Source organism: Triticum dicoccoides, chromosome 5A (assembly GCF_002162155.2).
Source record: "Triticum dicoccoides isolate Atlit2015 ecotype Zavitan chromosome 5A, WEW_v2.0, whole genome shotgun sequence".
Taxonomy (NCBI): domain Eukaryota; kingdom Viridiplantae; phylum Streptophyta; class Magnoliopsida; order Poales; family Poaceae; genus Triticum; species Triticum dicoccoides.
Window position 1 is genome coordinate 532,610,140 of NC_041388.1, and position 12,982 is coordinate 532,623,121.

Consider the following 12,982-nt stretch of genomic DNA (forward strand, 5'->3'; position numbering starts at 1 on the left):
GCCGCTCCGCCGCCCGAAAAACCGCCGCGCCGCGCCGTCGTACAAGCCTCCACCCGTTCTACACGCCGCGTCGCGGGAGCCGGAGGTTTGCCAGAAAGCCCAGAACCCTAAACCTAATTTCGGGTTATGAACTTCTTTTCCAAGTTATTTTTTTTGCGAATGAACTTCTTTTCTAAGTTGAATGTTTACAATTTGTGGAAGGTTTTGAAAGCTGATAAAACTGTTCTACATATTATGCTCTTTCTATGATACTCCCTTCGTCCCAAAATAAGTGACTCAACTTTGTAATAACTGACTCAACGGAGGGAGTATTCACTAAGTTTGTACTGAACCAATGAGAGAAAATGTCGATGTCCAAAATTTATGAGTGAAAGCAATGTAAGGAACAGACACTAGAAACTGCCAAACTGGTTTCAGCAATTCTTGGTAGAGTACAGCACCAACCAGTTAGCTGTATAGAGGACAAGAGGAAAGGGAATGACAGGTGCACTACCCGTCACAACCCATATTGCGGTCAAGTACGCCTCGCAGGCTCGCAGCATCCAGCATAGACTGTACATTTACGACAAGCTATAAGCTTGAAGTGGTCATATTAGTTACGATGATTACAGCGAAACCGCGAGCCAGTGCAGTCCTTCTGTTGGCACAATACATAGATGCATACACTGATCAGGTAAATAGATCATACAGTTAAGTGCAAAATCATTAGCATGCATCCCTTTGTCTAGTTGGTTCAGCTTCCATAAGCCCCCCTCAGAAAATTTAGTCACCTGCATAAGTCAGCAAAGCATTTGTACTGGACCAAATCTGGAGCCGATGTGAATTCCTCTCCCGGCGAGCAGCTTGCTGCGCTATGTATCCGTCTACCTCCATGTCATGGTAATCAAGTCATCAACTCGTCTCACAGACCAGGATTAGGCTCCACCCCAGCTGAAAGATCTCCCAGACCGTAGATTCAGCGAGAAGCTCAACCCAAACATCTCCTTGATGGCCTGTCCCCGCTCCAGATGTTGGACCATTTTCGAAACGAGCTCGGCGCTCTCCCTCACATGCTCCATGTCAGTCTGTGTCCAGATGAGGCGCGATAGCTGCAGCCTTCGTTGCTTAGAGCTCCGGTCGATCCCCCACTTGCTGTAGAGGCTCTCCTTTTCAGCGCCGCTAAGCTTCCTCACCATGTGCCTGTACAACATGTCCCTCTCATTCCGAAGACTCTTTAAACTGCAACAATAACAAGAATCAATTTGTGCAATTCATTATGATTGGTTTTATGGATAAGCTGAAGGTGTGTTCGTTATCATCATATGATAAGTACCTTGATGCAACAGTGGCATTCGGCTCACCATCAGCAATGGAAGAACTCTTGATGAAGGACAGTCGCCTGTGCTCTACCTCCATGTAGATGTGATCCGTGTGGTCTCCATTGAAGAGGAGGAAGAAGTAAGTCCTGTGCACTATGGAGATATGACACTCATGCCACAGCTCGATGATCTCTTGCTGCTTCTTTGGAAAATCAAAGGACCACCGTGAAGGAGACTCGAAGGTGGTGCTCGTTGACGAATCTGTGCCAGCTTGCGCCCTGTTTTCCTGTGGCTGGGATGCATCGTTCTGCTCAGTTTGCTGCTTCACTTCAGTCACGCGGCTTGTGTCATTGGCAGCACTTTCTTCTTCAGCATTACCTGTGCTGTTGTCGGTGATGGCGTCCGAGGCAACTTTTTCAGGAAACAGGTTCCTCCTTACCTTCTCTGGCCTTCTCGGAGGAAACTTGAAATTTTCACTTGGGGGTGTTGTCATGTTCATACTTGTTGAATCATCAAACCAGCTGTTTGGAATTACCATGAAGCTTGCTTTGCAACTGCTGCTCCTTGCTAGTACAGTGTCCCTGGAGCTTACCACACACCTCTTCAGGGCCAATGGTTCCTCATCAACGTTAGGTTTTTCAATTTCAAAAGACGGGTCAGAATCGCATGCATATAGCTCGATGGCATTTTCTGCTGTCTTTGTGATGCTTTCATCACGTTTCTCTTCATCAGTACAATCTTCAGCTTGATCCATCATCGGTCTTCTCTCCTTTTCAGGCGTTTCTGGTTTCTGTGCATGAAAGGATTCTTGGCTTATCCTTTCTCTGAGCCCATTAGTTTCAACGCATTGTACTTCCTTGCAGTGCTCATCTGAGACATCTGGCACATCTGGGTAGGCCACCAAGTTTTCTTGGCATTCATCTATTCTGTCGAAAACATGGTTACTGGGTCGGCGTGGAAAGAGCCCTGGCTGTGCATCTATTAATAGATCTTGATCGACTAGGTCATAAGTATCTGAACATGAAAGTGCATCTTCAGACATATTACGTGGTAGGGATTCTGAAGATCGACTATGTGCATCCTGTCAGAGTTAGGTTACCCGGTTTGGTATTACAGGCACAAGTAAAAAAAATAGATAAGAAAAATGACAGTTATACATGAGAGCAAGTACCCATCGCCTTGCTTTAAGACAATTCAGATGATCATCACTTGCAACTTTGCGGAAATTCTCAAGTTCTGATTGAACCGTGTCTTTTTCCTCCATCAATTCCTTCAGCTGTTCTTCCAGCTGGAAATCCATAACATTATGTATTTTTAAAACAAGGTGATTATTGTGAATGTAGCTAGTTACCATGAATGTGAAGATTATTAGAAAGTGATTTACTAAGACTAACCAAACCTTTTTAATCTGTTCATCCTTCTCCTTCAGAACCTCAGCATGAGTTGACAAGGAGGCTGATCCAGGAAACTTGAGCTCATTCTCCAACCTCGTAAGCTCTCTCTGAAGATGCTTCACTAATGCCTTGTCGGACATTACGACATTTACTTGTGCATTGGTGACTACATTTTTTGCACAGTTTGCAAACAAGAGTGTGTTCCTCGACTGCTCGACGTGGCAGTGCGCCGGGCTCATCGTGCAGATGATGGCTGTCCTCGCGTTGCCTCCCAAAGACGATTGCAGTATGCGAGTGAGCTTGGAGTCTCTGTAGGGGATATGGCCGTTTCTTCCACCGCTGCATCAGAAGCCAACTATTTCGTCAGAGCTTGGGCTTGTACTTCAAGAAGTATGACTTGAAATTCAACAAACCTGAGCTGGCGAATGACCTTTCCCAGTGTAAGAAGACTCTTATTGATATGGCTGCCCTCCTTTAGCCTCATACCGCTCGCCGCTGTCTGTGATGCACGTTCACTTCCTGCCAGATCGACGAAATTCTGCGCAGAAGGAGAAGCCCAGAGGCCATGCATGGAACTGTAGTATCGTCGAAAGAATCTAAAACACAGAAAGAAATTAAGGTGTTCACTTCATACCACGCAAGCCTGAAGGGTGCTGGAGTTGCCTTTCCCCAGGAACTGCTTGGCCGAGCTCTCAACCGTCTGCAGTTTACACAGGAGGCTAAGAACACAAGCAAATTCTCGCAGAACATGAATGACTACCGATCGCTGTTCAGTGTGATAAGGCCATAAGGGCACCTACCAGCCTGAGTATTTGGTGAGACCTGGAACTCGTTTCGTTCAAGGCAGTCTCCCCGATCTGTCTTTGAGCTGCGGCACAACACAAATGAGTGAGCAAAGCAGTAATGAACCAGTTGAGCCGCCTGCGCATATGCTATTTCCAGTTTCGGTGATTCAGTGAAAGAAAGAAAAAAGGATTCAGCTCCACACCTTCACACACAGCAAGGAGCTCCAGGAGATGGCCTTTGTCCCTCAGAGTCTCCTCGGTGAGTTTTTCCACCACAGTTCCTTTCTGCTTGAACAATTCAAGCACAGTTGCACCAACCATGAGTAGGATGAACTCTGAATCTGATAGAAAAGAATTTTGTTGAATGACTTTCAGCTAGAAAGCAGTTTTATCTCACCTCCGGATCGTCGAGGAGCCGGAGAGGGGTGGCGTCGGAGCTGAGGAGGTCGATGACGGCCTCGTTGTATATCTCCATGGCCGAGAACTTGAGGATGAACTCCCTGTCGGGATGCTGAATTGAAGACCCGAAACAGAGCACGGGTTAAGCGCAGGCAAAGCAGACCAAGAGCAGCAGAGCCATGCAGACAATGCACCTGGTCTATGTAGGCGTAGATTTCGGCCATGCTGTGCTCCGTGATGCCGACCATGGTGTACGTCTTGCCGCTGCTCGTCTGCCCGTAGGCGAATATGCTCGCTGCAGAGCAAAGCAAAGAGCATGCAAGCAGGCAGAAAGTACACATCAAACCATTTTACAGCATTGGATTGGATGTGTGGATGGATGCTTTGGCACGTACAGTTGATGCCGCTGAGCACGGAGAGGGCGACCTCCTTGGCCCCTTCGTCGTACACCTGCCTGGTGCTGCACTCGGGGTCGAACACCCGGTCTGGAAGACGTACGGTCGATTGGGAAATGAACATTGTCTGCCATGGCAGATCAATTGAGATGCATGGAGTTAAGCAGGAGGAGGGCGCATGTTACCGTAGGTGTAGCTGGCCGGGAACATGGCGCGCTCGGGGATGGTGCCGAGGAACTTGAGCGTGGCGGGGCCGGCGCACTCCCATTCCGTGCCGTCGCCGCGCTCCGCCTCCCGGGCGTTCACCGGCCGCAGCCGCACCGACACCAGGATCCGCTCCTGCTGCTGCTCCTCCCCGCCCGCCATCTCCGCCCCCTCCCTGGAACGGACGGCACACCAGAAATCAGCGTGCTGTATGTATGAAGCGAGGAGCGCACGGTGGCTAGCGCTCGCGTGGTCACCGCGCGCGCACGTAGTGCCCGTACCCGGGCAGGACGGACGCAGAGCGCGCGCGCGAAAGCCAAAAGCGCGAGGTCACGGGCGGACGCCGGCGGTGCGAGGCGACGCGAGGTCGGCGAGCGGTCGACGTCGGCCACGCGCGCGCGGCCTAGCTTCTTCTCTCGGTGGAGCTTGGCACGTACTAGGTGCGTACGAAGCGAGCTCGGGGAGGGGCCGAAAGCGGCGCGCCAGCGGGCGGTGCCGAATGGATGCTGCGCCCTTTGTTTCTTGCCATGTTTGAACGGACGTGACGTTTCCTGGCCACTGACGGCGACGAACGGACCAAGACTAAGGTGGACGCATGTATGCGCCGCGACAAAAAATGCGGGCAAAAATCATCTGGAAGAGACGAGGCAACCAATTCACAGCGGAGGTGGAAGAGGTCGGTGGGTGAATTCATTGGTTACCTGCGGGAGGAATGGCCGCCCTCTTGCTCGCTCTGGCGGCACAATGCGAGAGGGAAACGGCAAGGCCGGCGGCCGCCGGCGAGGTGCTCCCGGGCTATCTCTCCGCGTGCACGTAGGCAATTTAGCTACCTCCTCCCCTCCTTGGCGAGGCGAGGAGAAAGAGGAAGGAGGAGGGAAGGGGAGGGGAGGGGCGCGGAAACAAGAGGGGGTGATTCTCGGAGCTGGCTCGGACGCCGCGCCGGCCAACCAACCGTTGCGAGGTACTACTCCCTCACGAGGGACCCCGCGTGTCCGCCATGTGAACGAAGGTGGCTAGCTAAACCGACGTACTCACGTAGTACGTGCCGCGAATCTATGGCATTCACCCCCTGTCTGCCGGACAAGGAAAGGAAAAGGAAAACGCGGCCGCCTAAAAATAACCGACCGTTCGGCCGTGCGGTGCGGTGGCCATCGACGCGCACCTTTGCTGCTGCTAGTGGTGTAGGAGTACTAGCGGTAGCCATGCATCTGTGCTGCATCATGTGTCCGCGTCGGGTAAAATTGAATGGGAAACAGTGGCTCATGTGTCCGCTCGTGCTCATGGTGCCCCATGCGTACGATGGACTTGGCGACGGCGAGTGGCACGGGAGCAGCTTTAATGCATGCTCCCTGTTCCTGCATGCCCGGCCCCGTGCGCATGCACGGTACGCCTCCTGCGGCCGGCCGCGGCTGCTCTTGTCCGTGGGGAGCTTTACTGCCACTGCATGGCTTCAGGGTAGCGTCCATGTACACTGCACGGCGCAGAGGTTGGTAGTGAAGACGAACGGCAGGCAGACGGGGACGTGTGGACGCCCGTACGTACAATGCAAAGGTGGAATGTCGAGGTGTTTTCCTCCGCCGGTTTTTCGTGTCAGCTTCAAGAGGTTGTTGACACGCAGCGAGAGAGGCGTCAGCGTCACTCTTCACCCTCGTGGCTCCTGTACGTTCCGTCGCAAACCGATCGGTCGAGACAAAATCCGCAAATCTGGCCACACGCGCACCTGACAATCCACGCATTTTTTGCCTTCGGTCTGGTTGCCAGCCTCTCTCTTGCTCGCTTCGGGATCAGGGACTCGTGCGTGTCTGGAGTGCGCCGGCCTTGACAGCACAGTAAGCTTTTTTTGATTCATAGGATAAGATTATCGTAGAAATAGAAATTTTCTAGGAAATGAGATGACATGTATCTCAAATTCTATGAGTAGGAATAGGAAACGAGATGTCATTTGGTTGACATCAAAGAAATTTTTTCATTGAATCTAGGCTCATTTTTATTTTCCTATGAAATGTGGAGGATAGGAACCAATCCTATGTAGGAATAGGAATCCATTCCTATGAAACAAATGACTCTAAAGAAAAAAAATCCTATAAAAATTCTATCCTCTAGAATTCCTATGAAATTCCTTCAAACCAAAGGAGGCCTAAGTTTGGTCTACTGAACCATGAAACGGATAGAAAGCGCTAAAGCATTTGATTGATTCAGTGGGCCTGGCAATTCCTTAATTCCTCCTTCTAGAGATCTTGCGCAAAATGGGCTTTGGTCCAAGGTGGTGTTCCTGGATCGGTTCACTTCTTGCCATAGCGCGCAGCAAGATACTTCAAAGAAAGAAGTTCATTTTTCACCCTCAAATGTGCCTCGGTGGACAAATACCCCCTCTGAAGTCTATTTTGGTACAGTTTTAACTCTGAAATTAACAAAACTGAATAAATATGATCCTAGAGCGGTTTTATTATTATTTTGGTGGTTTTGGGAGAAGACGTCATCTTCTTCCTCTCTCCCTCTCTCCTCTGTGTCGTTCATCGACCTCCATGGCCGTCGATGCTCCCCACCTAGGTGCTACAAAGTCACCCCACATGCCCCAGCCCCTCCTTCGCCTTCCCCCCACCTCTCGCGACGGGAATCCCGCGCCCCACACGCGCATGTGCTGCAGTCAGCGTCGCCGCCGTTGCCGCCCACGCGGCCACCGGCCACCTTGAGCCACAACGCCATGTCAAGCGTCTCAGCCACGCCTCCCTCGCCTACTCTGCCATCATAATTTGTGTCAGTCGCCCCCTGAATTATAGCGGGAACGTCGTCTTCCTCGTTTCCGATCTGCTGTCGCCACGCCTGATTCCCTAGCTCTGAGGACCCCCAACGCCTCTGCCGCCTCCCTTGAGATTCGCCCGGTGTTCCCAGCGTTGCTGAAACCTCCCCAACAAGCTCATCGACCCTGAGTTTATTCCTCCCCGATGTTGTGCCCCGGTGGTTGCCGCAACCATCCATGGCACCGCTGTCGTCCTTGTCGACCTAATGTGCGAGGCTAGGGCGAACTCCTCCTTGTTTGCCTCAGTTTCCCCGAAGCACTCTCTTCCCCTAACTTGATTCCCGCATGGAGTTGCCCCGGCTCGTCGCCACACTAGCCCATTGCCGGCCACCTTCTGTTCACCCTACAACCCAAGCCAATGAAAACAATGCCATGTCATCCCCAAAAACCAGCAAAATTACAGCAAAACCGCTCAAGGGGCAAATTTGTCCGGTTTTGGAGATTTCATGGTCAAAATTGTACCTAATTAGACTTCAGGGTGGGATTTGTCCATTGAGGCACATTTGGGGGTGAGAAATGAACTTCTTTCTACTTCAAAATGGCATCCACTGCCCAGGGCCGGCCCTGGGGCAGGGCGAACGGGGCGGCCGCCCTGGGCCCCCAAACATCAGGGGCCCCCTCCCAAGTATGCACGTGTAGTATTAGGGCCCATGTTTAGAACGATTTTATTTTTTGAAACCCAGGCACGTGTACTAGCCCATGTTCGCATGTAGGCAAAGACATGAAGGAAATATGCCCTAGAGGCAATAATAAAGTTTTTATTTATATTTCCTTATATCATGATAAATGTTTATTATTCATGCTAGAATTGTATTAACCGGAAACTTAGTACATGTGTGAATACATAGACAAATAGAGTGTCCCTAGTATGCCTCTACTTGATTAGCTCATTAATCAAAGATGGTTAAGTTTCCTAGCCATAGACATGTGTTGTCATTTGATGAACGGGATCACATAATTAGAGAATGATGTGATGGACTAGACCCATCTGTCAGCTTAGCACTATGACCGTTTAGTTTATTGCTATTGCTTTCTTCATGACTTATACATGTTCCTATGACTATGAGATTATGCAACTCCCGAATACCGGAGGAACACCTTGTGTGCTATCAAACGTCACAACGTAACTGGGTGATTATAAAGATGCTCTACAGGTGTCTCCGACGGTGTTTGTTGAGTTGGCATAGATCGAGATTAGGATTTGTCACTCCGATTGTCGGAGAGGTATCTCCGGTCCCTCTCGGTAATGCACATCACTATAAGCCTTGCAAGCAATGTGACTAATGAGTTAGTTGCGGGATGATGCACTACGGAACGAGTAAAGAGACTTGATGGTAACGAGATTGAACTAGGTATGATGATACCGACGATCGAATCTCGGGCAAGTAACATACCGATGACAAAGGGAACAACGTATGTTGTTATGCGGTTTGACCGATAAAGATCTTCATAGAATATGTAGGAGCCATTATGAGCATCCAGGTTCCACTATTGGTTATTGACCGGAGATGTGTCTCGGTCATGTCTACATAGTTCTCGAACCCGTAGGGTCCGTGCGCTTAACGTTCGGTGACGATCGGTATTACGACTTTATGTGTTTTGATGTACCGAAGGTTGTTCAGAGTCCCGGATGTGATCACGAGCATGACGAGGAGTCTCGAAATGGCCGAGACATAAAGATCGATATGTTGGAAGCCTATGGTTGGACATCGGAATGGTTTTGGGTGAGTTTGGGCATTTACCGGAGTACCGGAGGGTTACCGGAACCCTCCGGGGAGTATATGGGCCTTATTGGGCCTTAGTGGAAAGAGAGAGGGGAAGCCAGGGCAGGCCGCGTGCCCCCTCCCCCTTGGGATCCGAATTGGACTAGGGAAGGGGGGGGGCGACGCCCCCCCTTTCCTTCTCCCTCTTTCATCCTTCCTTCCTCTCCTACTCCAACTAGGGAAAGGGGGGAATCCTACTACCGGTGGGAGTAGGACTCCCCCTAGGGCGCGCCATGGAGAGGGCTGGTCCTCCCCTCCTCCACTCCTTTATACACGGGGGAGGGGGCACCCCATAGACACACAAGTTGATCTCTTCGCCGTGTGCAGTGCCCCCCTCCACAGATTTCCACCTCGGTCATATCGTTGTAGTGCTTAGGCGAAGCCCTGCGACGGTAACTTCATCATCACCGTCATCACACCGTCGTGCTGACAAATCTCTCCCTCGACACTCAGCTCGATCTAGAGTTCGTCGGACGTCATCGAGCTGAACATGTGTAGATCGCGGAGGTGCCGTACCTTCGGTGCTAGGATCGATCGGATCATGAAGACGTACGACTACATCAACCACGTTGTCATAACGCTTCTGCTTACGGTCTACGAGGGTACGTGGACAACACTCTCCCCTCTCGTTGCTATGCATCACCTAGATGGATCTTGCATGTGCGTAAGAATTTTTTTGAAATTACTGTGTTCCCCAACAGTGGCATCCGAGCCAGGTCTATGCGTAGATGTTATATGCACGAGTAGAACACAAAGGAGTTGTGGGCGCGGGTATATACATATTGCTTGCCGTCACTAGTTGATTCTTGATTCAGCGGTATTGTTGGATGAAGCGGCTCAGACCGACATTACGCGTACGCTTACGCGAGACTGGTTCTACCGACATGCTTCGCACACAGGTGGCTAGTGGGTGTCTGTTTCTCCAACTTTAGTTGAATCAGATTCAATGAACAGGGTTCTTTCTGATGATCAAAAATAAATCACTATACCACATTGTGGTTTTTATGCATAGGAAAGAACGGTTCTTGCTAGAAGCCCGTAGGAGCCACGTAAAACTTGCAACAACAGAGTAGAGGACGTCTAACTTGTTTTTGCAGGGCATGTTGTGATGTGATATGGTCAAAACGTGATGAGATATAAATTGTTGTATGAGATGATCATGTTTTGTTAAAGTTATCGGCGACTGGCAAGAGCCTTATGGTTGTCTCTTTATTGCATAATATGCAAGTGCCATACAATTGCTTTACTTTATCGCTATGCGATAGCAATAGTTGGCGAGACGACCATGTGATGACACGTTGATAGAGATCAAGATGATGGAGATCATGGTGTCATGTCGGCGACGATGGAGATCATGACAATACTTTGGAGATGGAGATCAAAGGCACAAGATGATGATGGCCATATCATGTCACATATTTTGATTGCTTGTGATGTTTATCTTTTAAGCATCTTATTTTGCTTAGTACGACGGTAGCATTATGAGATGATCCCTCACTAAAATTTCAAGGTATAAGTGTTCTCCCTTGATGAGACACCACGTGATGATCGGGTGTGATAAGCTCTATGTTCACATACAATGGGTGCAAGCCAGTTTTGCACAAGCAGAATACTCGGGTTAAACTTGACGAGCCTAGCATATACAGATATGGCCTCAGAACACTGAGACCGAAAGGTCGAGCGTGAATCATATAGTAGATATGATTAACATAGTGATGTTCACCATTGAAAACTTCTCCATCTCACGTGATGATCGGACATGGTTTAGTTGATATGGATCACGTGATCATTTAGATGACTAGAGGGATGTCTATCGTGGGGGTTCTTAAATAATATGATTAATTGCACTTAAATTTATCATGAACTTAGTTCTGGTAGTATTTGCATATCTATGTTGTAGATCAATTGCTCGCATATAGCTTCCCCATTTTATTTATGATATGTTCCTAGAGAAAACTATGTTGAGAGATGTTAGTAGCAATGATGCGGACTAGCTCTGTGATCTGGGGATTATCCTCATTGCTGCACAGAAGAATTATGTCCTTGATGCACCGCTAGGTGACGGACCTATTTTAGGAGCAGATGCAGACGTTATGAATGTTTGGCAAGCTTGGTATGATGACTACTTGATAGTTTAGTGCGCCATGCTTTACGGCTTAGAACCGGGACTTCAAAGATGTTTTTAACGCCACGGAGCATATAAGATGTACCAAGACCTGAAATTCATATTTCGGACTCATGCCCGAGTCGAGAGGTATGAGACCTCTGACAAGTACTTTGCCTACAAGCTGGAGGAGAATAGCTCAGCTAGTGAGCATGTGCTCAGAATGTCTGAGTACTACAGTCACTTGAATCAAGTGGGAGTTAATCTTCCAGATAAGATAGTGATTGACAAAGTTCTCTAGTCATTATCACCAAGTTACTAGAATTTCTGATGAACTATAATATGCAAGGGATAACGGAAACGATTCCCAAGCTCTTCGCGATGCAGAAATTGGCGAAGGTAGAAATCAAGAAAAAGCATCAAGTGTTGATGGTTGACAAGACCACTAGTTTCAAGTAAAAGGGCAAGGGAAAGAAAGGGAACTTCAAGAAGAATGACAAGCAAGTTGCCACTCCTGTGAAGAAGCCCAAAGCTAGACCTAAGCCTGAAACTGAGTGCTTCTACTGCAAAGGGAATGGTCACCGGAAGTGGAACTACCCCATATACTTGGCGGATAAGAAGGATGGCAAAGTGAACAAAAGTATATTTGATATACATGGTATTGATGTGTACTTTACTAGTGTTTATAGTAACCCCAGGGGATTTGATACCGGTTCAGTTGCTAAGATTAGTAACTCGAAACAGGAGTTGCAAAATGAACAAGAGACTAGTTAAGGGCAAGGTGACGATGTGTGTTGGAAATGATTCCAAGGTTGATAAGATCACCACCGCACACTCCTTTTACCTTCGGGATTAGTGTTGAACCTAAAATAAATGTTATTTGGTGTTTGCGTTGAGCATGAATATGATTGGATCATGTTTATTGCAATACGGTTATTCATTTAAGTCAAAGAATAATTGGTGTTCTGTTTACATGAATAAAACCTTGTCTACTCCGACGGTGAGTCATCGGCTGGGGAGACGGAATCAATCCGCCCCTTGTACGATGACAGACTCGGGGGCAGCTCCAACAATGAGTCGGCCCCAGTTGACCATGAGTCGCCCCGTTGGACCACCATCTATATGGTGGGCACCGCTCCAACTCTTGAATCCTCCATTGCGGGAGTTGTGAACGGGACCAGCCCTTAGGTGACTTATGTGAACGCATCCGGCCCGGTTAAACCGGCGGCTCAAGTCCTTTCCAAGTTAGTTACCACTTTAATGATGCTCCTCGAGTTGCCGTTGACACCGGAGAACCAGGCCGGGAGCAATACTAAAGTAGCCAAGATCTGTGAGCATATGTCCAAGGCTCAAGAGGACGTCAACACCGAGATTGCTCACATGATACAGCTACAAACTCATATTCAGCAGGAAACAGAGGCTTAAGGACATAGGCTTGGCGTTTGGGCCTTCGCCGACACGCTTCTGAGGCGGTTCACATGAGACGTCATGAAACTCACCTGCCCCCTGGCTTTGAGGGAAGACGTCTGTTCAATACACCCGTGCCAGGCATTGGGTCGAGCACCCCTGCGACACCGGTTATACCCCAATAGAACTGGGTCGTGCCACAAAACGATAACGATGGGCCGTCCCCGAACCAGCCAACTCCAAACCCGCCGCCTATCTGAACGACTCCCAATCGCTTCGTGACGCCGGTGGGTCACTTCTCTAACCCTGTTGATAACTTGGTGGCAGTGACAGCCAATCTCACTACGCTTTCGTTCACTGGTGCCACCCCTGTGGAGAGAGAGGCTCTAGATGCCATCGACCTATTAAAAACAGCGGTCGTTCAACATGCAAA

General features: G+C 49.2%; 1 protein-coding gene across 1 annotated transcript; it reads right to left on the reverse strand.

The window, feature by feature from the left end:
* Positions 1-338: 338 nt before the first annotated feature.
* LOC119302571 (kinesin-like protein KIN-7J) lies at positions 339-5,470 on the reverse strand. Its single transcript, XM_037579608.1, has 13 exons — positions 5,177-5,470; positions 4,457-4,650; positions 4,272-4,361; positions 4,071-4,171; positions 3,875-3,988; positions 3,681-3,762; positions 3,493-3,560; positions 3,327-3,392; positions 3,106-3,230; positions 2,698-3,031; positions 2,470-2,586; positions 1,313-2,379; positions 339-1,218 (listed from the first exon to the last, which is right to left on the reverse strand). The coding sequence occupies exons 2-13, from the start codon at positions 4,635-4,637 to the stop codon at positions 915-917; spliced, it is 2,649 nt and encodes an 882-aa protein (XP_037435505.1). The 5' UTR covers positions 4,638-4,650; positions 5,177-5,470; the 3' UTR covers positions 339-914.
* Between the last annotated feature and the right edge of the window lie 7,512 nt (positions 5,471-12,982).